Below are 27,295 nucleotides of genomic sequence, written 5' to 3'. Positions count from 1 at the left end.
GGGACCACAGCTGTTTACGATTTACGTCAACGATTTAGATGAAGGTATTGAGAATAACATCAGCAAGTTTGCTGATGATACTAAGCTGGGTGGCAGTGTGACATGATGAGGATGTTAGGAGAATTCAGGGTGACTTAGATAGGCTGGGTGAGTGGGCAGATACTTGGCAGATGACATTTAATGTGAATAAGTGTGAGGTTATCCACTTTGGGAGTAAGAACAGGAAGGCAGATTATTATCTGAATGGTAAAGTTAGGTAAGGGAGAAATACAAAGAGATCTAGGAGTCCTTGTTCATCAGTCACTGAAGGTGAATGAGCAAGTGCAGCAGGCAGTGAAGAAGGCTAATGGAATGTTGGCCTTTATTACAAAGGGAATTGAGTACAAGAGCAAGGAAATCCTCTTGCATTTGTACAGAGCCCTGGTGAGACCACACCTGGAGTATTGTGTACAGTTTTGGTCTCCAGGGTTAAGGAAGGACATCCTGGGTGTACAGGAAGTGCTGCGTAGATTCACAAGGTTAACTCCTGGGATATCAGGACTGTCTTAAGCAGAGAGGTTAGAGAGACTGGGCTTGTACATGCTGGAATTAAGGAGATTGAGAGGGGATCTGATTGAAACATATAAGATTATTAAAGGATTGGACAAGATAGAGGCAGGAAATATGTTCCAGATGCTGGGAGAGTCCAGTACCAGAGGGCATGGTTTGAGAATAAGGGTTAGGTCATTTAGGACAGAGTTAAGGAAAAACTTCTTCTCCCAGAGAGTTGTAGGGGTCTGGAATGCACTGCCTCGGAAGACAGTGGAGGCCAATTCTCTGAATGCTTTCAAGAAGGAGCTAGATAGGTATCCTATGGATAGGGGAATCAAGGGATATGGGGACAAGGCAGGAACCGGGTATTGATAGTAGATGATCAGCCATGATCTCAAAATGGTGCAGGCTCGAAGGGCCGAATGGTCTACTTCTGCACCTACTGTCTATTGAATGCACAGCACATCGAACCTTGAAGCAGATGAGCTACAGCAACAGAAGACCCCACTGGGTTCCATTCCTGTACTTAATATTAAGTGCCCACAGAGTGGGACAAAACAACAGTTATATGGCTTGAAAAATAAGCTCTTCAGCCCAAACTGTAAATGTTGATCAAGATGTGTGTCCAAGCAAGTTCTATATGCTTGCATCTGGCTCAAAACACTCTAACCTTTCTAATCACATACCTGTCGAAATCTCTTTTAAATATTGTTGCTGCAGCTGGCTTGAAGCTTTCTCTGGTAGCTTGCTTCACTCAGTACCAACAAAAAAAAAACTCAGGTTTTTAAGATCTATTCCCTCTCACCTTATGCATTTATGTCCTCTAGTTTTAGACTATTCTAGCCTTGGAAAAAGACTGTGACCGTGCAGCTTATCTACAACTCTCATGATTTCATATACCTTTATCAGGTAACTCTTCAGTCTCCTATGCTTCAAGAAAATATGAACATTATGGCTATACAAACTACTCTAAGTCAAGTAATACGCCTTCCAACAGTTATTTTTTACCTTTAAACACACTCGTCCCTTAATCAATGCATAAGGAATTGGTCCATAATTCCTGGAGTCGGTGGAATTCTGCAAATTGTCACCTTCTAACCAAACATGACCTTTTGGCACCTAAAGGAAATATATAACATACTTTTGAGGGTTTAAGATGCCCAAATTTATTGAGAAACAAACATCCTGCAATAAATAGAAGTCCTGCTCACTTTTAATTAATATTACAACACCTTTAGCAATAAATTGATTGTAAAGCTGTGTGGTGTAAGGTGTATTCTCAAGCAGAGATAGTTCCAGCATGTCCAAATTAACTGCACAACATTAGTGGTGACTGGACCAGTACCCCAACCTGTAAAATAATAGCTTCTCTTGCTGATAAATCAGGTCTATCTGATGAATCTGTTGTTAAATGTGTCAGGGAGGTTAATCTGAACACCATTTAATTCTCAGCGAGCTTCTGCCCTGTTTTAAATGAGCGTATAACCTTTCAGGTTAGTCCGAATGAAGGTGTTTCATTTGCAGGCCATTCAGTTATGAAATATCGACTAACTTGTTATCAGTCATTACTCTTCTACATCGAGAGAAGGTTTAGCACTGAAGTGTTTTGTTCATAAAATGCTGAAGTGTCTTAAAATATGACAAGGGGCAAAATGTGTAGGCGAGAGCATGCTGGTCTTGATTTCCACTGCCTGAGTTATAACTCTTTGTTGTTTTTGTTTAATCAGGTTGAACTTAGGAAAGACAAATCAGGTTAAGTCTAATAAAGACAGAAAAAGCTTAAAATTTTCAGCATGTCAAGCAGCATCTATGAAAGAAATACAGTTAATATTTAAGGTCAATAACAATCAGCCCTCTTCTGTAATCATAGATCACACAATTAGAAAAGTTCCACTTTTAATATTCTGAATATGATTTGTATTGTTTTGCCAACTATTGTCACTGTTATGCTCAGACAATCTGAAATGACCTAATTAAATTTTTTAATATATTGTGGAATTGACTGGGTAGATAGGGAAATCTTTTCTACTGTTTGAGGAGTCTTGACAACTGGGCTGTAGCCAATAATAAGAGACACTTATTCACTCTCAAAGACTACAACTCAGTATTATTTATTTATTTTTGTATTACTTGCATGATTTGGCTTTCTTTGCACATAGATCTTTGTTAGTTATAATTTTTCATGAGCTCCATTGCACTTCTTTACTTTCCTGTATATACCTGCAAGAAATCGAATATCACAGTGGTATCTGGTGATATTATCTTTGATAATAAATTTACTTTGAACTTTGAACATCAGAATTGATGATAGGAAACAAATCTACATACAATGTGGTAAAAGTTTGAATCAATTTGTAAATGATAGAAGTTAGAGTCATAGAACACCACAGCACAGAAACAGGCCCTTTTGCCCATCTAGTCTGTCCCAAACTATTAATCTGCCTAGTCCCATCAACCTGCACCCAGACCATAGCCCTCCATACCCTTCCTATCCACGTACCTATCCAAATTTTTCTTAAATGCTGCAATCAAACTCACATCTACCACCTCTGCTGGCAGTTCATTCCACACTGTTACCACCCTCTGAGTGAAGTTCTGCCTCTTGTCCCTCTTAAATATATCACCTTTCACCCTTAACCATGACCTCTAGTTCTAGTCCTGCTCAACCTCAGTGGAAAAGCCTGATTGCATTTATCCATTTATTCCCCTCATTATTTTGTGTAACTCTATCAAATCTCCTTCTATCTTCCACATTCTAGGGAATAAAGTCCTAATCTTTTCTACCTTTCAAGATAACTCAGGTCCTCAAGTCCTGACAACATCCTTCTAAATTTTGTCTGCACTCTTTCAATGTTATTGGTAACTTTCCAAAGGGTATGTGAGAAGAATTGGATGCTATACTCCAAATTAGGCATCACTAGTATCTTATACAATTTCAAATTAACATCCCAATTGTACTCAAAATATTGATCTATAAAGGTAAATGTGTCAAAAACTGTGATGCCACTTTAAAACAATTATGTATCTATTTCCAGATTCCTCTGTTTTACCGCACTCTTCAGTGCCCTGTTATTCACTGTAGGCAACAATTTCAACACCTCACATTTGTCTGCGTTACGTTCCATCTTCCATTTTTCAGTGCATTGTTCCAACTGGTCCAGATTCTGCTGCAAGCTTTGATATCCTTTCCCCCGTCCACTATGCCCCCACTGTTATCTGCAAATTTGCTGATCCCACTTAGTACATTATCACCTAGATGCCAAACAACAATGGACCCAGCACCAATCCCCATGGCACCACCAGTCAGAGAGGCAACAATCTACTACTATCCTGACTTCTCCCACGAAGCCAACATCTAGTCTAATTTACCACCTCATCCTGAAAACCATGACATTAATTAATTTTAAATTTAACACTATTTTTAAAAATAGAAGTATTAAAAGGCACATAGCTCACTCAGACAACAGAAAGGTTTACCACTATTCCTTTGTTTCCCTTATTTGGAACACAGGCCTGCGATATATCCAAAAGCATCAGCAGGGATTAAAAAAAAGAATAGAAAAGTAATTTCTATCCCTTGGATGGAGACTTTGCAATTTTTATTTCTGCACAGCAACTTACAGGCAATCAATTAACTCAATCCATAGCTACACCCAACACTTTTTTCATGTGGTGAGTTCTGCTTTTCCACCCATCCAAGATATTTATCAGGAGCGCTGCATATGCAGGGCCCTTCGCATTGTCAAGGATCCCGCTTGACCATCACACAGTCTCTTTTACTCTGTACCATCAGACAGGAGGTACTATGACATTAGGCCAAGGACTGTTATGATGTAAAATAGCTTCATCCCCCAGGCTGTGAGACTACTGAACTCCTTGCCACCATCCAGGTCTCATCACGTATGAAGTGCCAGTGTGGCGTTATACTGTTTATTTTTTAACTCGTAAATGTACCTTATGCTACATGTCAATCTTCTGGAATATATTTTATTATTTGTTAATTTATTTGTAGTAATAGTAATTTATGTGTTGTGTGTGAGTTATATGAACTGTGTTGTACATCTTGTTTTCTTTGGCGGTATATATAAATACAGTTGAATGACAATAAACTTGAATGTGAACTTTTATATTCAGAAAATGTAATAAAATCAGCAGCCAAATAAATGTGATTGCTTTCTGCTGATAGAATTCTCCATTGAGAGCCTGGAATGAGATATTACTTCCAGGAAGCATAAATCCAAACACAAGAGAGTATCTATTAGTATTAGTGATTTGAGATATAGCCAAATTATTGGGAATGGAAATCTTTATACTCGACTCTTGCGGTACCATGACAATTACAGTATGAAGCTTACACACCTATACATTACAGCACCGTTCAAAGTTCAGTAATTATTGACAAAGCAAAACCTTATATTTATCATGCAATACATCCTGTAAATATATTTGAAAAATAAGTGATCAAGTTACAATGATTTAAAAATCAAGATTAATTGTAAAGATAGTAAACAACACATTAGAGAATTTTCACAGAAGTTTATGGACGTTCCTAAATCTAAGCTAAAATCCAGCCAATTGGTAAAGGAATATTTAGAAAAAAAACTAAACTTGTTTAATCCTCAACATGTTTAAATCAAAAGGGAAAATGTATTGAGCTTGAAATAACAGTCAAAATGCGACAGGGAATTTTAACAGTAATTAAATGAAAATATCATGCCTCAGGTGATGCAGTGCTTTGACAGGCTGTGTCCTGGCCTGTGTGAACCGATTTCTCAGTTATAGACAATCCCATTTTCACCTGTGATGGCTGGTTGAGATACCAAACAAAAGTTAACCCACAGCATTTTTGCTTGGCAGTTGATTCAAAGTATTGCTCCAGGTCCCTTGAATGTCTCGTCAGCCAAAGAACTGCCTGTCAAAGCAAGAACTTTGGCAAGAGGGAATTTGAAAACGATCTCAGAAAAAAATATCTTCTGAGTTTCTAAACCTACATTGAGATCTACTGTAAAAAGGATATGATTGGGTAAACACAAGATTCTGCAGATGCTGGAAATACACACACACAAAATGCTGGAGGAACTCAACAGGTCAGGCAGCATCTACAGAAAGGAATAAACAATGTTTCAGCTGAGACCCTTTGTCGGAACTTCTTGGCGGAGGATCTTTTCCCAAAACATTGACTCTATTCCACTCCATTGATGCTCCCTGACCTGACCTGCTGAGTTCCTCCAGCATTTTAAGCATGATTGTGTAACGTTTAAATAAATTTTCTAAATGCTCATGATGTCTTTTTGGAAATTTATTAAGAGCCACATGAAAAGAAAAGATAGCAACTTCATAAGTTCCTGTAAAAGTACACCAATATTATTGCCAAAAATACCATTCAACCTTTTAATGTTTTAAGAATGCAAAATTTGAAAAATTTTAAAATGTTAAAAATAGGTCTCAATGAGACATTTTATAATCAGAACTCAACTTTTGTTTGAGAACCATGGACTGAATAAGACAAAAGAGTGAACTATAAGGCAAAGGAGCAGAGTCTGCTCTGCCATTCAATCATGGGCTGATCCAATTCTTCCAGTCATCTCCACTCCCCTGCCTTCTCCCCATACCTTTTGATGCCCTGGCTAATCAAGAACCTATCTATCTCTGCCTTAAATGCACCCAATGACTTGGCCACCACAGCCACTTGTGGCAACAAATTCCACAGATTTACCACCCTCTGACTAAGGTAATTTATCCGCATCTCTGTTCTAAATGGACATCCTTCAATCCTGAAGTCATGCCCTCTTGTCCTAGATTCCCATACCATGGAAATAACTTGACCATATCTAATCTGTTCAGGCCCTCCAACATTCAGAATATTTCTATGAGATTCCGCCTCCCCCCCCCCCCCCCCCCCACCATTCCCCATTGAACTCCAGGGAATACAGCCTAAGAGCTGCCACACGTTCCTCATACACTAACCATTTCATTCTTGGAATTGTTCTCGTGAATCTTCTCTAAACCCTCTCCAATGTCAGTATACCTTTTGTAAAATAAGGAGCCCAAAACCACACACAATACTCCAAGAGTGGTCTCGCAAGTGCCTTATAAAGCCTCAACATCACATCCCTGCTCTTATATTCTGTATCTCTAGAAATGAATGCCACCATCGCATTCGCCTTCTTCACCACCAACTCAACCTGGAGGTTAACCATTAGGCTATCCTGCACAGGGACCCCCAAGTCCTTTTGCATTTCTGCATTTTGAATTCTCTCCCCATCTAAATAATAGTCTGCCCGTTTATTACTTCCACCAAAGTGCATGACCATACACTTTCCAACATTGTACTTCATTTGCCACTTCTTTGCCTATTCCCCTAAACTATCAAAGTCTCTCTGCAGACTCTGTTTCCTCAACACTACCCTCACCTCCACCTATCTTTGTATCATCGGCAAATTTAGCCACAAATCCATTAATCCCATATTCCAAATCATTGACATACATCATAATAAGCAACGGTGCCAACATCGACCACTGTGGAACTCCACTGGTAATTGGCAGCCAGCCAAAATAGGATCCCTTTATTTCCACTCTTTGTTTTCTGCCGACCAGTCAATGCTCCTCTTGTGCTAGTAACTTCTGTGCAATTCCATGGGCTCTTATCTTGCTAAGAAGTAGCCACATGTTTGGCACCTTGTCAAAGGCCTTCTGAAAATCCAAGTACACCACATCTATTGCATCTCCTTTGTCTACCCTGCTTGTAATTTCCTCAAAAATTTACAGGTTAGTCAGGCAGGATTTTCTTTTCAGGAAACCATGCTGGCTTTGGCCTATCTTGTCATGTGCCTCCAGGTACTCTCATTCCTAACAATCGATTCCAACAACTTCTCAACTACTGATGTCAAGCTAACAGGTCTATAGTTTCCTTTTTGCTGCCTCCCACTCTTCTTAAATAGCAGAGTAACATTTGCAATTTTCCAGTCATCCGATATGCCAAAATCCATCAATTCTTGAAAGATCATTGTTAATTCCTCCACAATTCACAATGGTTGAACAAGTTAGGTCTCTATTCATTGGAGTGTAGAAGGTTGAGGGGGGCTTTGATCGAGGTATTTAAAATTTTGAGAGGGATAGATAGAGCTGACGTGAATAGGCTGTTTCCATTGAGAGTACGGGAAATTCAAACGAGAGGACATGATTTGAGAGTTGGGGGCAGAAGTTTAAGGGAAACACGAGGGGGTATTTCTTTACTCAGAGAGTGATAGCTGTGTGGAATGAGCTTCCTGTAGAAGTAGTAGAGGCCAGTTCAGTTGTGTCATTTAAGGTAAAATTGGATAGGTATATGGACAGGAAAGGAGTGGAGGGTTATGGGCTGAGTGCGGGTAGGTGGGACTAGGTGAGATTAAGAGTTCGGCACGGACTAGGAGGGCCGAGATGGCCTGTTTCCGTGCTGTGATTGTTATATGGTTAATCTCTCCAGCTACTTCCTTCAGAACCCGAGGGTGCATTCCATCAAGTCCAGGAGATTTATCCAGCCTCAGACCTTTAAGCTTCCTGAGCACCCTCTCAGTCATAATTTTCACTGCACATAGCACTTTAGTTTTCCCGTAGAATATGCAAAGATTATGATGGATTTTATACTGATAATTTTCAGTTCACAACCTAACAAACTGAATCAAGAGTCTTATTAACAGTGTGGTAAATAGTACGGCAATACGACAGCTACTTTATACAGGCCTGGTAGTCCAGAGGCCAAACAATCCAGAGACCCAAATATAAATCCCACTGTAGAAGATGTAAAACTTAAATTCAATTGATAATAAGATTAAGATATAAGAGCAGAATTAGCCAACTGCGCCCATCAACTCTGCTCTCCCATTCAATCATGGGTGGTCATTTTTTGTAACCCCATTCTCACACTTTCTGCCAATAACCCTTAACCCCCATACAGAGAACACAGAACAGGACAGAAACAGGCTCTTTGGCCCACAATGTTGTGCCAGACCAATTAAATTAAAATGGCCAACTAAACTAATCACTTCTGGCCACACAATGTCCACATCCTTCATTACTAACACATTCATATGCCCCCTCTCACCTCAATTACATGCCCTATAGAATAACACATTTCAACCCTTGGAAAGAGATACAGTACTGTCTGTCCACAATATCTATGCCTCTCATAATCTTATAAACCTCTTCAGATCTACCTTCAGCTTCCACCAGTCCAGAGAGAAAAACAGTTTGTCTCACCTCATTTTATAGCACATGCCCTCTAACCCAGGCAACGTTCTCGTATTTCTCTTCTGCACTCTTTCAAAAGACTCGACATTGTTCCTATAACGGGCCTTCCAGAACTGTGTAGTAATACTCCAGATGCAGCCTACCTAGTTTTATAACATGAGATTTTTGAACTCAATGACTCAATTAATAAAGACAAGTATTAACCATCTTAACCATCCAATCAACCTATGCAGCCACTTTCAATCACGATACTAAAAATTTCTGCCTTAAATACAGCTAACGCCTTGACCTCCACAGCTCAGCTTGGATTGGGGATGATGAAAGGTGGAGCCAAGCAAGTGATAAATTTAGAGAATAACATAATGAATGTGCACACAAGCTTCCTTATAGCACTTTTCATACCTAGGACAGTAGCTGTCAACAGCTATTTATGGTAGGAAAAAGATAAAGCTGATAAACAGCAGTTTATGGAATGCACCAATTGCCAGGTGAGCAAACCTCCAGGAACAAGTCCAATCTACTTAATACTCTCTCCACACAACTTTTGAAGGATAACTCTTTAGTAGCTCCATGGGGTAGAGTTGAAGAATCTGTTATCAAATTTGGCACCTTCTGCTGATAAAAAGCTAAACATTTATCAAAGTAGAACACAGAACAGAACAGTACATCACCGTACAGTCCCTTCAGCCCACAATGTTGTGCCAGCCTTTTAATATACTCTACGATCAATCTAATTCTCCTTCAATTTTCTTTCACCCATGTTCCCATCTAGGATCTCTTAAATGTCCCTAATGATTCTGCCTCTACCTCCACTGCTTGCAGGATGTTCTGCACACTCACCACTCGCTGTGTAAAAAAGTTTACATTTGACCTACCCTTCTACTTTCCTCCAATCACCACAAAATAATGCCCCCTCATATTAGTCATTTCTGCCCTGAGGAAAAGTCTCTGACTTATCACTTGATATGGTAGAGTGAATGGTAAATGGCAGGGTCTTCCCCTAGCTGCATGCCTTCCACCTTCATCCTTCCCCCAGCTAACTCCCTCCAATCTACACCATTCAGTGACAAGTGTCATCCTGGTGCCAAAGAGGTAAACATACTCCATGCCTTTGTGGGTGAAGCTGAGGGAGTGAAAGAATCCTACAAGAGGAAGCTGGAGTACAAGTTCCAGCAGAATAGCATAAGGGATGTGTGCTCAGGCATGAAGCAGAACACTGGATTCAAGGTTAGGGAAAGGAAGATCAAGGGCTTCCTGGATAGGGCCAATGAATTGAACTTGTTTTTCACAGGTTCAGCATGGGACCACCTGTAGTCCCCTCCCTCACTTGCTAAAACCACACACCCTCCCTACCCCCAAAGCCTCTTTCCTCCACCCTTCTGGTGAGTGCTTAAGTTCCAAAGCCCTCACTTTGGAGTACCTTGCCTCCATGGGAATGACCACCCTACCCCTCCTGACTGTGACTGCAGGTCAGGTTAAGAGACAGCTACAGAGACCACATCAAGGCAAGGCTGCTGGACTGGACGGTATCAGCCCCAGGGTACTGAAGACCTGAGCAAGCTAGCTGTCTGGTATTTTGCAGCACCTTTACAATCTGAGTCTGAGTCAGGAAAAGATACTGGTGCTATGGAAGACATCCTGCTAGGTTCCTATACCAAAGAAGGTGACTCCATCTGAACTTAATGACTACAGACCAATTGCCCTCACATTTCATGTGATGAAGGGGCTGCAGAGGCTAGTCCTGACTAACCTTGGACCACAAGTGAGATCTTCATTGGACCCTTTACAGTTTGTCTACCAGCCTCATGTGGGAGTGGATGATGCCATCATCTACCTGTTACAGAGAGCTCATTCCCACCTGATGGTGGTGGCATTGTGAGAATCATATTTATTTATTTCTTTACTGCCTTCAATACAATCTAAATGAGTGCGAAGCTGCAAAAGGATAGGAGTAGCCAAATCCGCTAACTTTTGGATTACTGGCCGGACTCCAGTTTGTACAGAGGTTCTCTGTCTGAGATTATGGTGAGTGGCACTGGAGCACCACATAGGGCTGTCCTGTCTCTGTTTCTGTTCATACTGTAGACCTCAGACTTTAAGCACAAATCTAAGTCATCACTTGCAGAAGTTCTCTGATGACACTGCAGTGGTTGGGTGATGGGCAGGAGTCAGAGTACAGAGGACTGGTGGACAAGTTTGTGGAGTGGTGCAAGAGGAATCATCTGCTCCTGAATGTAGCCAAAACTAGGGAGATGGCGACGATTTTTGGAGGAAGAGGACTGACAAGTCCTGTATGCATTCTAGGAGAAGAAGTTGCGCTGGTGGAGGAGTACAAACACTTGGGTGTTCAACTCAACAACAGACTTGACTGGAAAACCAAAACCAAGGCTGCTTACAAGAAGGGGATAAGCAGACTCTATCTTCTAAGGAAGCTGAGATCGTTCAACGTGTGCAGCAGGATGTTGGAGATCTTTTACCAGTCTGTTGTAGTGAGTGTAGTCTTCTTTGAGGCTTTACGTTGGGGGAGCAGCATTGGTGCTGGTGATGCAAAAAGACTAAATAAACTCATCAAGAAGGCTGGATCCATCCTTGGCTACAACCTGGACCCTTTGGAATTACTGGTGGAGAGGAGGTCACTAAACAAACCATTATCCATTATGGACAATCAGGCACATCCTCTCCATGATCTACTGAATAAGTAGCGAAGCACCCTTTCAAACAGACGCATTCAGCTCCGCTCTCACAAGGATCATTACAGAAAATCTTTCCTACCAAATGCAATAAGTATATACAACACACACAAAATGCTGGTGGAACACAGCAGGTCAGGCAGCATCTATAGGGAGAAGTACAGTCGATGTTTCAGGTCGAGACCCTCTGTCAGGTCGAAGGGTTTCGGCCCGAAACGTCGACTGTACTTCTCCCTATAGATGCTGCCTGGCCTGCTGCATTCCACCAGTATTTTGTGTGTGTTGCTTGAATTTCCAGCATCTACAGATTTCCTTGTATTTGTGAAGTATATACAACAGTTCACTTCTGTGTGACAGGACAACACACATCATAGTACAATAGTCTCTGTTTTATTATTTCCTACATTATTATTGCACATCAGTAAATTATTATTGTGTATATCATTATTCTGTACTTTACTATTTGTTAATATTATTATACTCATTATTATTGCTAAGCGTGTTTTTAAATGTTGCTGCTGTAATAATTTCCCACTCAGGATCAATAAAGTACCTTTATTATTATTATTATTATGAATTACTGTCAAAGCAAATTGTTCTTCAATGAGTCCTTCTACAAATCCGCAGTAGAGAGTGTAGCGGCAAAACTAACCCGAAACCAGAGAACATCCTAACAATCTGCATCACTATACGGTACGGAAACTGCGCTGTGGTGGACAAGAAGGCTCTACAACGGGTAACCAAAAACAGCAACATAATGAAGAATCACATCCATCCTTCTCATGGGTTGTTTATCCAACTTTCATGAGGGACGAGGTTACATTGCATCCATACCAGGAACACAAGACTCAAAAACTGTTACTTTCCTCAAGCAGTAAAGCTAATCAACACCTCCATCCACTACTTTATCATTTCCTGTCAGTCACCTTATGTACAGACGTCCATGCCTACTGTCCCTTTATGGACATACAATCTATGTATATAAGCTAGCTTATGAATGTATATTTATTGTGTTTTTCAAATTATCATGTTCTTTAACTTATTGTGTTTTTTTGCACTGCATCAGATCTGGAGCAATAGTTATTTTGTTCTCCTTTACACTTGTGTACTGGAAATTATATTAAATAATCTTGAATGTCCAAGTGGATGGGGAATATCCCCAGCATATTTCTTTTGGGTTAGAAGTATTGACCATTATAATCTTCTTCATACAACCTCCTTCAATTTATGCAGGGAAGATACATTTTTCTGCATCACATTCTCCCTCTACCATGTTAATTGCATACCAAAACAGAAGGCAAAAGACTATTTGACTCAGGCATAACTGCAAACAGAGCTTGTACTTTTAAAGTACAGCTGAAAGGACAAGGAAAAAATTGGCCTAGAGACTAAGTCATTATATATATTTAAACTGGATGGTGATAGGTTCTTGATTAGAAAGGGCATCAAAGGCTATGGAGGAGAAGGCAGGAAAATGGGGTTGAGAGGTATAATGAATCAGCCTTGATGGAATGGCAGAGCAGACTCGATGGGCTGAATGGTCTAATTCTGCTCCTATGTCGTATGGTCTAATTCACATCTCCCAAACTAAATGCCTGAAAATTAGCACTTAAAAATTATAAAAATACATCTGTCAGAGAACTGTAACACAATATTACTGCATTTTAAAAAGAGCCGCCACATTTCACTAACGTTGCCACCGTTTCTGGTGCCGGCAGAGAATCACGCTGTGATAGCTGCAGACCAGATTTTATTGATAATTTGCGCCTGTGAAAGTGGGAAGGCTGAGCCTCATTCGGCAGTTAATGTGCACTCACAGCCTTCTGATGTGTTTGCCGCAAAGCTAACCGTGCACATGACAAGTTTTGCAGTCTGAACAGGAATAAAATAATTTGAATATTTCCAATTAATATATCAGAGACAAATTGATTTTCTTGAGAAAAGGATCAGCGAGCTTGGACACCTTAGTCTGCAGCAGTAATTAGAAAAAAAATCAAGTGTGTCCAAAAGACTGAGAATCAATATTTGCATCACTGCTCAGTATTGCAGCACACAAGAGTGATGTTAGTTAATGCTGTAAACTGTGACTAAACAAAAACAGCAGGGATGCAATTCTGAACTGCATGCCACAGAGTTCTATATTGGCACAGTTGGATGCTTCCAGTAGCAAAATGCATGGGCACTTATCCCATTTAACACTCCAACCATTTTGTATTCCTTTAGAATACTTTCAAACAGTACATGTTTGAATCAACAATTTAAGGGTCCTGTTAAATTAATCAGGCAGCAAAGAAAGAGGCCAACAGCTCCACAATATTTTCACTCCAAGTGAGCCTCTACTTGCCCTTGGCTCTGCTTTCCCAACCACCACTTTATCATTTCCTGTCAAGAACTACCTTATGTACAGACACTCCAGTGCGTAGCGTCACTTTACAGACATACAATCAATCTTCATATATGAGCTATCTTATGTATTTATATTTATTGTGATCTTTATCTTACTGATTTTTTTGTATTGCATCAGATCTGGACTAACAATTATTTTGATCGCCTTTACACCTCTGTACTGGAAATGACATTAAACAATCTTGAATCTTGAACTAAGAAATGCAGCACTGTCAGAGGTGTCATGTTTCATAGAACATAGAACTGTAGACACAGGAACACGCCCTTAAGCCTATGAGGTCCAAATTAATCTAAATCTTTACAGCTTGTATGTGATCTATATCCCTCCACTCCTGCACATTCAATGTCTATCTAACAGTTTCTTAAATGCCACTATTGTATCTGCTTCCTCCACTACCCCTGAAAGCCATTTCCAGACACCCACCACTCACTGTATATTTAAAAAAATCCCTACACATCTTCTTTAAATTTGCCCCCTCTCACCTTAAATATCCTCTAGTATTTAACATTATCTGCGCTGGGGAAAGAATTCTAACCCATCCCTGCCTCTCAGAATTTTATAAACTTCTATCAGGTCACCCATCAGCCTCCAACACTCCAGTGAAAACTAGTTTGTCCAAACTTCGTCCAGCTCACATCCTCTAATCCCTGCACCCTGTCCAAAGCCTTCCTTCCATCCCATAATGGGGTGAGCCGATCTGCACAAACTATTCCAAATACGGCTTAACCAAAATTTTATAGAGTTGCAACATGATAGACTTAGATGTTGATCTTCAGATTAGGCCTAGAGACCACAAAACTTAGGAGCAAAGTAAGGCCATTCAGTTCATCGAGTCTGCTCTGCCATTCGATCATGGCTGATTTATTTTTCCTCTCAACACCATTTTCCTTCCCTCTCCCTGTAACCCTTGATGTCCTTACAAATCAAGAACCCATCAATCTCTGCATCTATAGCCATCTGTGGCAATGAATTCTACAGATTCACCACTCTCTGCCCCAAAGAAATTCCTCACCTACATTTCACAAGAGAGGTCAGGCACCTTAAAAAGAATGTATCCATGAGGTATGGTTCATCAAATCTCCTGTATGAATACAATAAAACTATTTCAAAAAAGGTTCATCCTGGGCAGTATTTATTCCTCAACCAACATCTGTAAATCAGATTATCTGGCATTATCTTTAAGGGCAGTTTGTGATGCAAAAATTGTTGTACTTCCTATAACAGTGACTACACCCAGAAGCTTTGTCCTTGAATGCAAAGACATTGAATATCTTAATAAGAATGTGTCAGTTATTATATATATGCCTATATTTCTTCCAAGACGTTATTCCAACATTTATCAACACCCACTAGGGTGGGTCACAATTGGTGCAGCTAACAGCACTGCTGTTTACAGTTCCAGGGACATTAGTCTGATTAAGAACGTAGAACATAACAGCACAATACAGGCCCTTCAGCCCACAATGCTGTGCTAATCTTTTAACCTATTCAGAGATCATTCTAACCCAGGATTTCCAACCTGGGTTCCACAAACCCCTTGGTTAACGATAAGGGTCTAAGGCATTGAAAAGATTGGGAACCTCTATTCTAATCATTCACTCCTACAAAGCACTCCACATTCCTATCATCTATGTGCCTATCTAAGACTCTTTTAAATGCCCCTAATGTACCTGTCCCTATGACCTCCTTGTCAAGGCATTCCCCGAACCCACCACTCTCTGTAGAGTCCTTATGGATTTCTGCTGGGTACTCTGGTTTTTATCCCTCCACACGCCAAGACATGATAATTGGCCACTGGAAATCACCCCTTCGTGTAGTTAAGTGTAAAAAGAATGAAAGGGAATTTGAAGGGCACATGAGAGAGAATATATTGCAGGACCAGGAAAGAGGGGGGATTGAGATGGATAAGGATTTGCTCTTCTAGGAGTTGGCATGTACTCAATAGGTCAAATGGCTTCCCATGACATATTCCTCACAACTGCAAATATTTAAGAGAAGCTTGGATAGAATCCAAATTACAAAAGAAGTCTAGGTAAGTACATGGATGGGAGGGGTATGATCCAATGGAACTAGGGAGAATAAACACTTGGTGTGGACAAGATGGGCCTCTTTCTCTGCTGTAATGCTTAATGACTCTATACACTTGTATAATCAATCCTAACTGCATTCAATAAACGTGTCGGCAAGTTCCACATTCTCACTACTCTCTGGGATGAGATGCTTTGCCCAAATTCCTGATTAGACTTTTTAGTAATCAGTTCATACTATGAACCAACCTATAGTACTGGATTCCTCCGCAGCTAAGAATAACTATTCTAAGATTTTAAAAAAAGTAGAAACATAGAAAACATACAGCACAATACAGGCCCTTTGGCCCACAAAGCTGTGCTGAACATGTCCCTACCTTAGGACTACCTAAACTATACCCATAGCCCTCTATTTTTCCAAGCTCCATGTAGCCATCCAAGAGTCTCTTAAAAGACCCTATCGTTTCCGCCTCCACCGCTGCCGTTGGCAGCCCATTCCACGCACTCACCACTCTGCATAAAACTTACCCCTGACATCTCCTCTGTACCTACTTTCAAGCACCTTAAAACTATGCTCTCTTGTGCTAGTCATTTCAGCCCTGGGGAAAAGCCTCTGACTATCCACACAATCATTGCCTCTCATTATCTTGTACACCTCTATCAGGTCACCGCTCATCCTCCACCGCTCCATGGAGAAAAGGCTGAGTTCACTCAATCTATTCTTATAAGGCATGCTCCCCAATCCAGGCAACATTCTTGTAAATCTCCTCTGCACCCTTTCTATGGTTTCCATGTCCTTCCTATAGTGAGGAGACCAGAATTGAGCAAGTGGGGTCTGACCAGGGTCCTATATAGCTGCAACATTACCCCTCGGCTCTTAAACTCAGTCCCACGATTGATGAAGGCCAATGCTCCGTATGCCTTCTTAACCACAGAGTCTACCTGTGTAGCAGCTTTGAGTGTCCTATGGACTCGGACCCCAAGATCCCTCCGATCCTCCACACTGCCAAGAGTCTTACCATTAAAAAGGTAAGATGCCTGTTTTAAGTTAAATTCTGGCAGACCTGAAATTTGACCCCGATATTTATGTGACTATATTCAGTGATTAATATCTAATTAGCCAATCATGTGACAGCAACTCATTGATGTTCAAACCAAACATCAGAATGGGGAAGAAATGTGATCTAAGTGACTTTGACCGTGGAATGATTGTCGGTGCCATATGGAGTGGTTTGAGTATCTCAGAAACTGCTAATCTCTTGGGATATTTGCACACAACAGTCTTTAGAGTTTACAGAAAATGTCGCGAGAAACAAGACATCCAGTGAGCAGCAGTTCTAAGTGCAAAAATGCTTTGGTCATGAGAAAAGTCTGAAGAGAATGGCCTGACTGGTTCAAGATGACTGCAAGGTGTCTGAAATTCAAATAACAATAGTGGCTTGCAGAAGGGCATCTCTGAATGCACAATAGGTCGAACCTTGAAGAGGATGGGCTATAGCACCAGAAAACCATGAACATATAGTCAGTGGCCACTTTATTAGGTGCAAGAGGTATGTAATAAAGCAGCCACTGAGAGCAGGCCTAATTCATTGATGGTACACTGATATTTCAATTAGTTGCTGGGTGAACAAATCTGCCCCTGGGATGAGGAAGTTGGATTTGGTGAAAACTAAGGGACAGATCATGGCAGCTATTCTTCCATATTCCAATGGGAATAAGGTCAATTATAAAGAGTTTCTGAATGTTTCTGCAGCTATTTTAATGCTCCCTTATCAAATTCCCATTAACCATTAACAGTCTACAGCAGTACGCATATGCTCTGACAATGAGAATATGTCACATCTGCCTGTCTGTCTTCTGTCCTACAGAAAGCTAGTTTCTAAGATGAAGCATCGAGGGTTAGAGCAAGATGACAAGGTCATTCATTTATTAGACTTCAAAAGGGGGTCACTGGAATTTCTATGAAAGATCTGGCCTGCTGTTACAGGCTCAGCAGGGACAAGGCAGTTTTACAATGATCAGAATCCTGGGGCCTACACCAAGGCTAGAGTTGCCAGTAGGCCTGTGAGGAACCCAATGGTAATTGGATGTGACATCAATTTTGAATAATCTCATCACTTTATCAGAATAGGCTTGTCACTGCTCTAATTAAGCCACAGTTCTCCATACATGAATACTGGAACAACGCATTATATTCTAATAATGGCCATCAAGAACCAGCCAAAGTCTCATTTTGTGTTCTGAAACTTAATGATCGAGACCTACAAATGACAAGGACTTCTAATTACCTATATGTGATGTGTATTATCATTGCTTCAAATCAGAGGTTAAATACTGCAAAAAAAATTTGAGTAATGAATTGGGTCCACCACTGTTAGCATCCGACAGTAGCCTTAGGCTCAGATAGTGCACAAAACACAGTGGCTTCTCTCAATGGGAATGCTGTAATATGTAAAAAGTTTCCTTTATCTAATTATTACTATTAAGGCAGTAGTTTCAATTGTCAATGCCTTGATTGGCAGTAATGTACACTAAGTACCTGAGAAATTAAATCATTAGTCCAACTTCAGCACAAGTTTTTCCACTGTGATAAGTGGATGCATTCTGGCTTATTGAGCTCTTCAGGGCAGGATTCTACTGCTTGTGAGAAAATGAGTACATCCAGTATTATCATGCTAACTGTGATTCCTTTCTTTCCAGGAAATTAATTTGTACTTTTTTAAAAATTAATCAGTTTCCACTTTTTATGTTCGCTTTCATAGGTAACAGTGCTACAATTTATTAGGGCTCTTCCAGAATTTATGGAATTTTGGACAATCATCATTAAAACCATAAGACACAGGAGCAGAATTAGACTATTTGGAATGGCAGCCAAGCAGGTGCCTCTTTGAGCTCATCTGCAAAGGTTAAACTCCTCTCTTTTTTTCCTTTTCAAGGTGGTTGGGTTTCTATCAAAATCCTGATCTGCAAGTGGCACTCAAACTGCAATTTTTTTCATGCTGAACGAGTTCCTATTCTTGGAGCTCGTCAGCCAACTGTTTTCCGACATTCTCCAAGCATGGCTTGGAAGATGGTGCCTCTGGGGGGTGGACAACTGATCCCAGGCCGGTGTTGCAAACTGAGGCATCACGGGAAAAGTAACATTAGGATGTGGCAGATGTATTGACGGAGGTCTCTGTAGTTGAGCAATCGCATTCTCTCTCCCTTTCCCTCAATGGGTGGAGAGTTTGATGATGCCAATTCTAGCATTGGGAATCTCCAAATAAAAAAAGCAGCTTGGGAAACTGTGACACTATAACAACAACTATCAGTCTGTTGCTGTGAAAAACAGGTGACATCTCTCTGGAGGGAGAGGGAGAGGGAGAGGGAGAGAGAGAGAGAGAGAGAGGGAGGGAGAGGGAGGGAGAGGGAGAGAGAGGGAGAGAGAGAGGGCGAGGGAGAGGGAGAGGGAGAGGGAGAGGGAGAGGGAGAGGGAGAGAGAGAGGGAGAGAGAGAGAGAGAGAGAGAGAGAGACTGTGTCATATTGAACTGTAGGGTGAACAGTAGTTTTTGTTGACTGCAGATATCATGGTCCTTCCTTTGAGTGCTTTGCAGTTGCTGGGTGGGTGGTGGGCGCTGACACCTTTTTGCTGAAAAGGGTGAGGGTGCGAGGCTGATGCTTGCTGCTGCTTGTGAGGGGGGAAGAGGGGAACTTTGGGGTTCTAACATTTCTCTGTCAATCATTCTTTTAGGGTTCTTCTGTTTCTCATGGATGTCTGTGAAGACTAAGTATTTCAGACTGTAAACTGTGTATATTCTGATAATAAATGGAACCATTTCAACCATTTGGAACATCAAGTCTACTCTACCATTCCATCATTGCTGATTTATTATCCTTCACAACCCTATTCTCCTGCCTTCTCCCTGTAACATTTGATGCCCTTACCAATACAGGTTGAGTAAACCTTATTTGAAATTTAAAAATCTGAAACCCTCTGCCTGCCCAAATTTTTTTTGAGTGCTGTCATTATGTCACAAATGGAAAATATCTCACATATGTAATGAACAGTTAGTGAAAAATAAAAAAAACTGCATAACGCGTAAACTGAAGATCTCAATCGTGCATTGCAAGAGTGGAACTGTCAGTGTCAGAGTGATTATTTGCCGTCTAACGGCATGCTGATCATGAAACAAGCAAAGATCTATCATGATAAACTGAAAGTAAATGTGAATAGTCAGCAAGAAGGGTCAGAAGTTTAATAAAAGGCATGGCATTCAATTTTTAAATGTCTGCTGATCACAAAGCAGCAGAGAAATTCAGTGATGAGTTTGCGAAGATCATTGCTGATGAGAATCTAACACCTGAGCAAGTCTGCAATGCTGATTATTTTTATACTTATATAAAACCTAAAAAAAACTGAACTGTAAACTTCTAACCAAAGTATGGCATCATAGGTAGAGACTGAAAGCCTGGTGATGTTTGTTGTTCAGCAAAAGATTCAGGTATTCTCACCCGATGCTGCTGTACTGCTTTTGTTACCCTGCACACATTATACTGTCATTATATTAATAGTATGTATTAATTTTTACTGTTAAGTATATGTGTGTGATACACAAGTATAAGACAATGACTGCTTACCAGTAGCACATAAATTCAGAGTCCTAAATAATGGTGAAATCAAGCTATCTCATTATATATTCCAAAATCCAAAACACTTCCAGCCCTAAGCATATCAGCTAAGGGGTACTCAACCTGTATATACCTACTCGCTAAAGGCCCAACTGCTTTACAATACTGGATTGTAGGCTATCCATCGGTGATATAAGGATTTCCATTGGTGATAACCTAATTTCTCCAGCACTTTCTCATTAATGATATTATTTATCATAATTTCCTCCCTGTCATTAGACTCTTGATTCGCCTCCATTTGGCTATATTTATTAATTTTGCGTAACCTTTTCTATACATATCCTGAAGATGTTGGTGTCACTGGTTGTCTTGTAAAATTAAATAAAATTAAAATTCAGCCTTCATTGATGACTGGTTAGAGTCATATAAAAGTCAAACTGGGTAAGAAGTAACACACAAAATACTGGAGGAACTCAGTGGTTTGGGAAGCATCTATGGACAAGTGTAAACAGTTGATGTTTCTGGCTGAGGCCCATCTTCAGGGCTGGAAAGGAAGGGAGAAGTCAAAGTAAGAAGGCGGGGGAGTGATGGAAGGAAGAAGTATAAGGTGGCAGGTAACAGGTAGTTGAAACTGGGAGGGGGGCAGTGAAGTAAAGAGTTGGGAAAATGATCCTTACTTCCCTCCTCCCTATCTTCTTACTTTGACTTCTCCCCTTCCTTTCCACTCCCAATGAAGGGTCTCAGCCCGAAACAACAACTGTTTACTCTTTTCCATAGATGCTGCCCAACCTGATGAATTCATCCAGCACTTTGTGTGTGGTACTCTGGATTTCCAGCATCTGCAAAGTCTCTCATGTTTGTTATTCCTTCGCAAACTGTTTCACTCCACAAGATCCTTGCTAAATGACTCAGTGAGACTGCGCAAAACATTATAAGAACACTCAAGAATTTAGAATAGCATTAACCATATAATATTTTGATTGAACTATATTCAATCTATTTCTAATAATAGAATGTGAATACAAAACTATGTACAAAAATACATTATTGACTGATTTTCTGTTATTTATTCATAGCCAAGGTGGATGTGACTCAGATTTAATTTATTTAGGTGCCTGACAATGAGCAACTCTACGTGTAATCTGTTAAATAAAAAACAACAAAGTAAAAAAAGCTGGAAATCTGAAATAAAACCAGAAAATATTGAAAACTATGTTGTATGTTTCCAATGTTTTCTTATTTTATTTTGAATAAATGCACCTTGTTTAAGATTTCCTCTTGTTAAAAATGTTAATATCAATTATATAAACAAAAGTTATCTGAATGAACAATTTCACAGAAGCTCAAAATGCAATGGTTTCCAATCTGCTGGAGGAACTCTGCCTTAGCTATTTCACAGCTATTCCAAATGGGGTAATAATTAAATGTGTGCTGGTCTCTTTGTTAAAAGAGTCATATAAGAGATAAATCAGAATCAGACTCAAGTTTATTATCAGCAGCATGTGACGTGAAATTTGTTCACTTAGCAGCAGCAGTTCAGTGCAATGAAAATAAATAAATAAATAGATCGATTGCGGTATACGTACATCGAAGACCAAAAATTGTCAAAATATGGCTATCACTGATCACCTTCTAACTAGCCTTCTTCCCCTCCCCTCACCAATTTCATTCTGGCATCTTCCCTCTTCCTTTTCAGTCCTGAAGAAGGATTTCGACCCGAAACATCGACTGTTTATTTATTTCTATAAATGCTGTCTGACCTGCTGAGTTCCTCCAGCATTTTGTGGGTGTTGCGATAGGGTAAGATCAACACCACAGCAGGTTTTATATAACACCTCAAAAAGGACAGTTACGAACAGTATGATTAATGTAACTCTGATGTCTATTAAAAAGTTAATATGCCAATCAAAAATCTTTGATACATTTAAAGTTAAACAAAAATCCAGTATCTTTATAGATATAAAGCTAAACACAATATCAATGCTGGTCATTAACCCACAACCAATGAAAAGCTACTCATTGCCTTCTACAACAGCAGACTTATTTACAAGATTTTTGTAACAGATTTTTCAGTCTACTCCTAACCATTTCTTTTAGCATCAATCATTAGCAGAAAACAGTACTGGTGGCCTTTCACATTACGATGATCAGATCACCATCACAGCTTCCTCCAGCTTATAAATGTGCTAAAGCAGTAATTACCAAAATGATGAGGCCCATTAAGGATTATGATTCTGCTTTTGAGCAAATGAAAGGCATGGATAAATCTGCCAGTGAATAATTCTGGCATAAAATAAATAAAAATTGGAAATTTATTATTAAAATGGCACGTGGTTGGAAAGCATAGCAATAATCATAAGAATGTCAGTGAAAAGACAGAAATATGTAACATATAGTTTGTTCCCTTCAACCAAACTTACCATTTTTATTCTTAGTTTATTATCACATGACCTCTGAACTCCACCATCACAAATCCACATTGGTCACCCAGAATATGTCGCATGGTTAGTGTAAAATGAATGGACACTCTCTGTTATATTATAGACACTAAAGGTACAGCAAATGCTGAAAATCTAGAGCAATACACACAATGTGCTGGAGCTCAGCAGGTCATGCAGTATCTGTGGATGGGAATAAACAGTCGACGGTTCAGGCCAAGGTCCTTCATCAGGACTGAAGAGGAAGGTAGAAGAAGTCAGAATAAGTAGGTGGGGGAGGGGAGGAAGAAGAACAAGGAGGTAGGTGACAGGTGAAACCAGGAGAGGGCAGCGAGTGAAGTAAAAAGCTGGGAAACTGATTGGTGAAAGTGATAAAGGACTAGATGGTCTGATAGGAGAGGACAGAAGACCGTAGATAAAAGGGAAGGGGGAGGAGACCAGACGGAGATAATGGGCAGGTAGGAAGAGAAGGTGGGAGAAGGAAACAAGAATGTTGAATGATGAAGGACAGGAGATGAGAGATCAATGTTCATGCCATATTGTTGAAGATTACCCAGATGGAATATAACATGATGCTTCTCCAAACTGAGTGTGGCCTCATCGTGGCAATAGAGAAGACATGGACTGACATGTCAGAATGGGAATGGGAAGTAGAATTGAAATGGATGGCCACAGGGAAATGCGCTTTTAGTGGCAGATGGAGCGAATGTGCTCGTCAAAGCGATCTTCCAATCTACACCAGATCTCAAATATATATAGGAGGCTTAACAAAGCAGTCTCTGTTATACCAGCCTTCTCAATATCAAAGATTCCTCTTAACTCCTGAATAATTCAGGCTAATCCTAATGATTGGAAACCCTGACTAAGAATAAGAAGTATCCTTGCAAGTGAAACAAGTGCTACACCAGCCCCTAAGCCTCCTCCCTCACTACTATTCAGGGCCCCAAATAGTCCTTCCAGGTGAGGTGACACTTCACCTGTGAGTCTGTTGGGGTCATATACTGTGACCAGTGCTCCCTGTGTGGCCTTCTGTACATTGGCATAGATTGAGAGACTGTTTCGCTGAGCACATATGCTCACTCTGCCAGAAAAAGCGGCATCTCCCAGTGGCCACATATTTTAATTCCACTTAACCACTCCCATTCCGATATATCAGTCCAAGGCCTCCTCTACTGTTGCAATGAGGCCACACTAAGGTTAGAGAAGAGACATCTTATATTCTGAGTCTGGATAGCCTCGAATCTGATGGCATGAGCATCAATTTCTCGAACCTGTGGTAATGACCCCCCCTTTCACCATTTCCCATTCCCCTCTCACCTTATCATTTTACCTGCCCATCACCTCCCTCTGGTGTTCCTCCCCCTTTTCTTTCTTCCATGGCGTTCTGTGCTCTCCTATCAGATTGCCCCTTCTCCAGCCCTGTACCTTTTTTACCTATCAACTTCCCAGCTCTCTACTTCACACCCCCCCCCCCTCCCAGTTTCACCTATCACCTTGTGTTTCTTTCTCCTCTATCCCTACCTTCTTACTCTGACTCCCCATCTTTTTTTCTCCAGTCCCAATAAAGGGTCTCGGCCCAAAACATCGACTTTTCCATAGATGCTGTCTGGTGTGCTGAGTTCCTCCAGCGTTTTGTGTCTGTTGCTTGGATTTCCAGCACATGGAGATTTTCTCTTGCTTGTGATAAGAAGTTACGTGTGCTTTTTATTTCATGCAGACACTAAGTGAGTTGGTATGGAATAAATACTAAGTTTATGTCTACAAAATTAAATACTGGACACCTACAAGGTTTCACTTAATTTGTTATGTTTTTTTTAAATAAAAATATAAAATTTAATGAAGATCCTTTGAAAATAAGTTGTAATTCATTATTAATTTGTATGAAATCCAGATTACACTTAATCCAAAAACAAGCAATATCCAAACACAATGCTGTTTAGTACCTGAGAAATATTGTTCATAGGTACTGAGTGGTATTCCATTTTCTACTAGTTGAAACTCGGAATGGTGTCCTGAGATCTGCTGCTTTTTGCAACTATCATCAGCTTTCTTTGTTCACATCCAAGGCAGTTTTATTAAATTTGATAATAAGTAACAAGGCACATTTCAACACAGAAAACAGGTGCAAGCATTGCTCAAGGTCCTGATGCAGGGTCTTGATCCGAAACATTGACTGTTCATCCCATTCCATACATGTGGCTTGACCTGCTGAGTTCCTCCAGCATTTTGTATGTGTTACTTTGGATTTCCAGCATCTGTTGAAACTCGTGTAATAAATCTAGGGAGCTTTGACTCTCAGAGAAAAATTCATTATTTTGCAGAACACATCAGGGGGTTTGTGTATTGAGTCTTTGCTCTCTTCTGCAAACTGAAAATGATTTATAGATATTGCATAAGTGTTCATTGCTTTAAAAAATCAACAAAAACTGCAGACACTGGAAATTTAAAATAAAATCTAAATATTGAGAAAAACTCAGCAGGGCAGGCAGCATCAATGGAATGAAAAACAGCTTCACGTCTGAGACATTTAATCAGAAATAAAGTACAGTGGACTCTGGATAATTGGGGTGGCCATTTATTCCGGATAACTCTTAAAGAACAAAACTAATAGAGAAAATTGTCAGGTTTCTCTTGTCGATAGCATTGTATGAAGGCAGTCCATCATTTTCATTAGATGTCTGTGCTGATTTTGTGTACAGTAGATGAATTCCTCCCTCGGTAACTATTAGGAACTACTACATAGTTTTATACTACTATAGTAGGATTGGTAGTGTTCTAATATGCTCTGTATTTTATTTAAATAAATAACTTGTCTTTTTTATACCTTTTTAATTATTTCCAAGAAACTTCAGCTAATTGGGGCAGCCACTTAATTGGGCCAAAATGTACTGGTCCTAATGAGAACCAGTCAGCTACCAAGGCTCAAACTAGCGACCTTCAGATCACTAGACGAACGCCTTAACCACTTGGCCACGCACCAACACAACTTTACTTATCACATGTACATCAAACCATGCAGTGAAATGTGTCATTTGCATTAAATCAAATCAGCAAGGATTTTGCTGGGCAGCCCCCAAGTGCTACCAGCATTCTGACGCCAACATAGCCGGCCAACAACTCATTAATCCTAATCAGGCATCTATAGAATGTAAGAGGAAACCAGAGCACCTGGAGGAAACCCATGAGATCATGGGGGGAATATACAATCTCCTTATAGACAGCAGGAGGATTCAAATCCCCAGCAATTTTAGAGGTGACACTGTGAAGTGCTGCGCTAACCCCCGTTAGGTCAGCCCCGAAGTTTTTTTTATACACTGACATTAATAGAGACCCAATGTGCACTTTCTTTTGGGCCTGCAGGCTTCTCACAGCCACCCCATCTCCATTTCAGGCCTGATAAGCCTGACTGACCCCAAACAACTGGTTAACTGAATAAAGTTGGCAGAAGTATCCCCCCAGTTAACATTGAAGGATTTTCTACATATATAACACGGAAGCAGCACATCATGAACAGCACCACCTGGTTGGCCAACATACATGGGTGCACAGTCTCAGTTTAAATTCAAGTTATGTCTGAGATTTGAACCTGAGTCCTGATGCAGGAACATAATAATCCATCACCAAAATGCAAGGTGACATTGATTAAATAACTGAGCATTTAATCACATAAGCACACACGTGAGGCTCCATCACTGCTTCCTGTAAGCTATTACTATTTCAGCAGCTTCCACCCACACAGACAACAATAGTTCATTTTTTGTGTCTCACTCATTCAAATGTACAAGATAATTACAGTCAGACTACAACAAAGATTTGCATGCTTGAGGCAACAATTGAATCAGCTTCTGAATGATAGACACAGAGGTTTATTGAACAGGTAAAATGAAGGCATAAATTACCCTTTTGTTTAATATATTTCGTCATTTTTCTTGTATCATCCTCCTCTAATTGTGCATATTAGTAGATAGAAAATGCCGGAGGAACTCAGCAGGTCAGGCAGCATCTGTGCAAAGGAATAAACAGGCGACATTTCGACAGCCAGCTTCTTCTCCCTTCCTTTCCAGTCCAGATGAGGCTCTCAGCCCGAAACGTCGGTTGTTTATTCATTTCCATCGATGCTGCCTGATCTGCTGAGCTCCTCCAGCATTTTGTATACATTACTCTGGATTTCCAGCATTTGTAGAATCTCTTGTGTTTCTAATTGTGATTGTAGATTTTGAGTAAAATAACACAGGAGCAGCTATTCTGTCCATCTAGTCTTTGCCAACACTCTTATTCTATAGGGACCATTTTCTCCCATCTTCTTGCAACAATTTATATTAAGGAGAGCAGAGAGAGAGAGAATGATGAATCTGCTGGATTCT

At 40.2% G+C, this 27,295-nt stretch overlaps 1 protein-coding gene across 9 annotated transcripts in view; it reads right to left on the bottom strand.

The window, feature by feature from the left end:
• Positions 1 to 27,295, bottom strand: part of immp1l (inner mitochondrial membrane peptidase subunit 1) — a 143,733-nt gene that overhangs the window by 29,955 nt on the left and 86,483 nt on the right. For all 9 annotated transcript variants that reach the window (XR_009513363.1, XR_009513367.1, XR_009513364.1 and 6 more), the window contains one exon: positions 1,540 to 1,650. Coding sequence is in view for 1 of the 9 variants with exons in the window: in XM_059976124.1 (XP_059832107.1) it covers positions 1,540 to 1,650 (111 nt within the window). In the remaining 8 variants the exon portion in view is untranslated. The remainder of the gene's footprint in view (positions 1 to 1,539; positions 1,651 to 27,295) is intronic.

This window comes from Hypanus sabinus, chromosome 7 (assembly GCF_030144855.1).
Source record: "Hypanus sabinus isolate sHypSab1 chromosome 7, sHypSab1.hap1, whole genome shotgun sequence".
Classification (NCBI taxonomy): Eukaryota; Metazoa; Chordata; class Chondrichthyes; order Myliobatiformes; family Dasyatidae; genus Hypanus; species Hypanus sabinus.
This window is presented reverse-complemented; position numbering and strand designations above follow the sequence as displayed.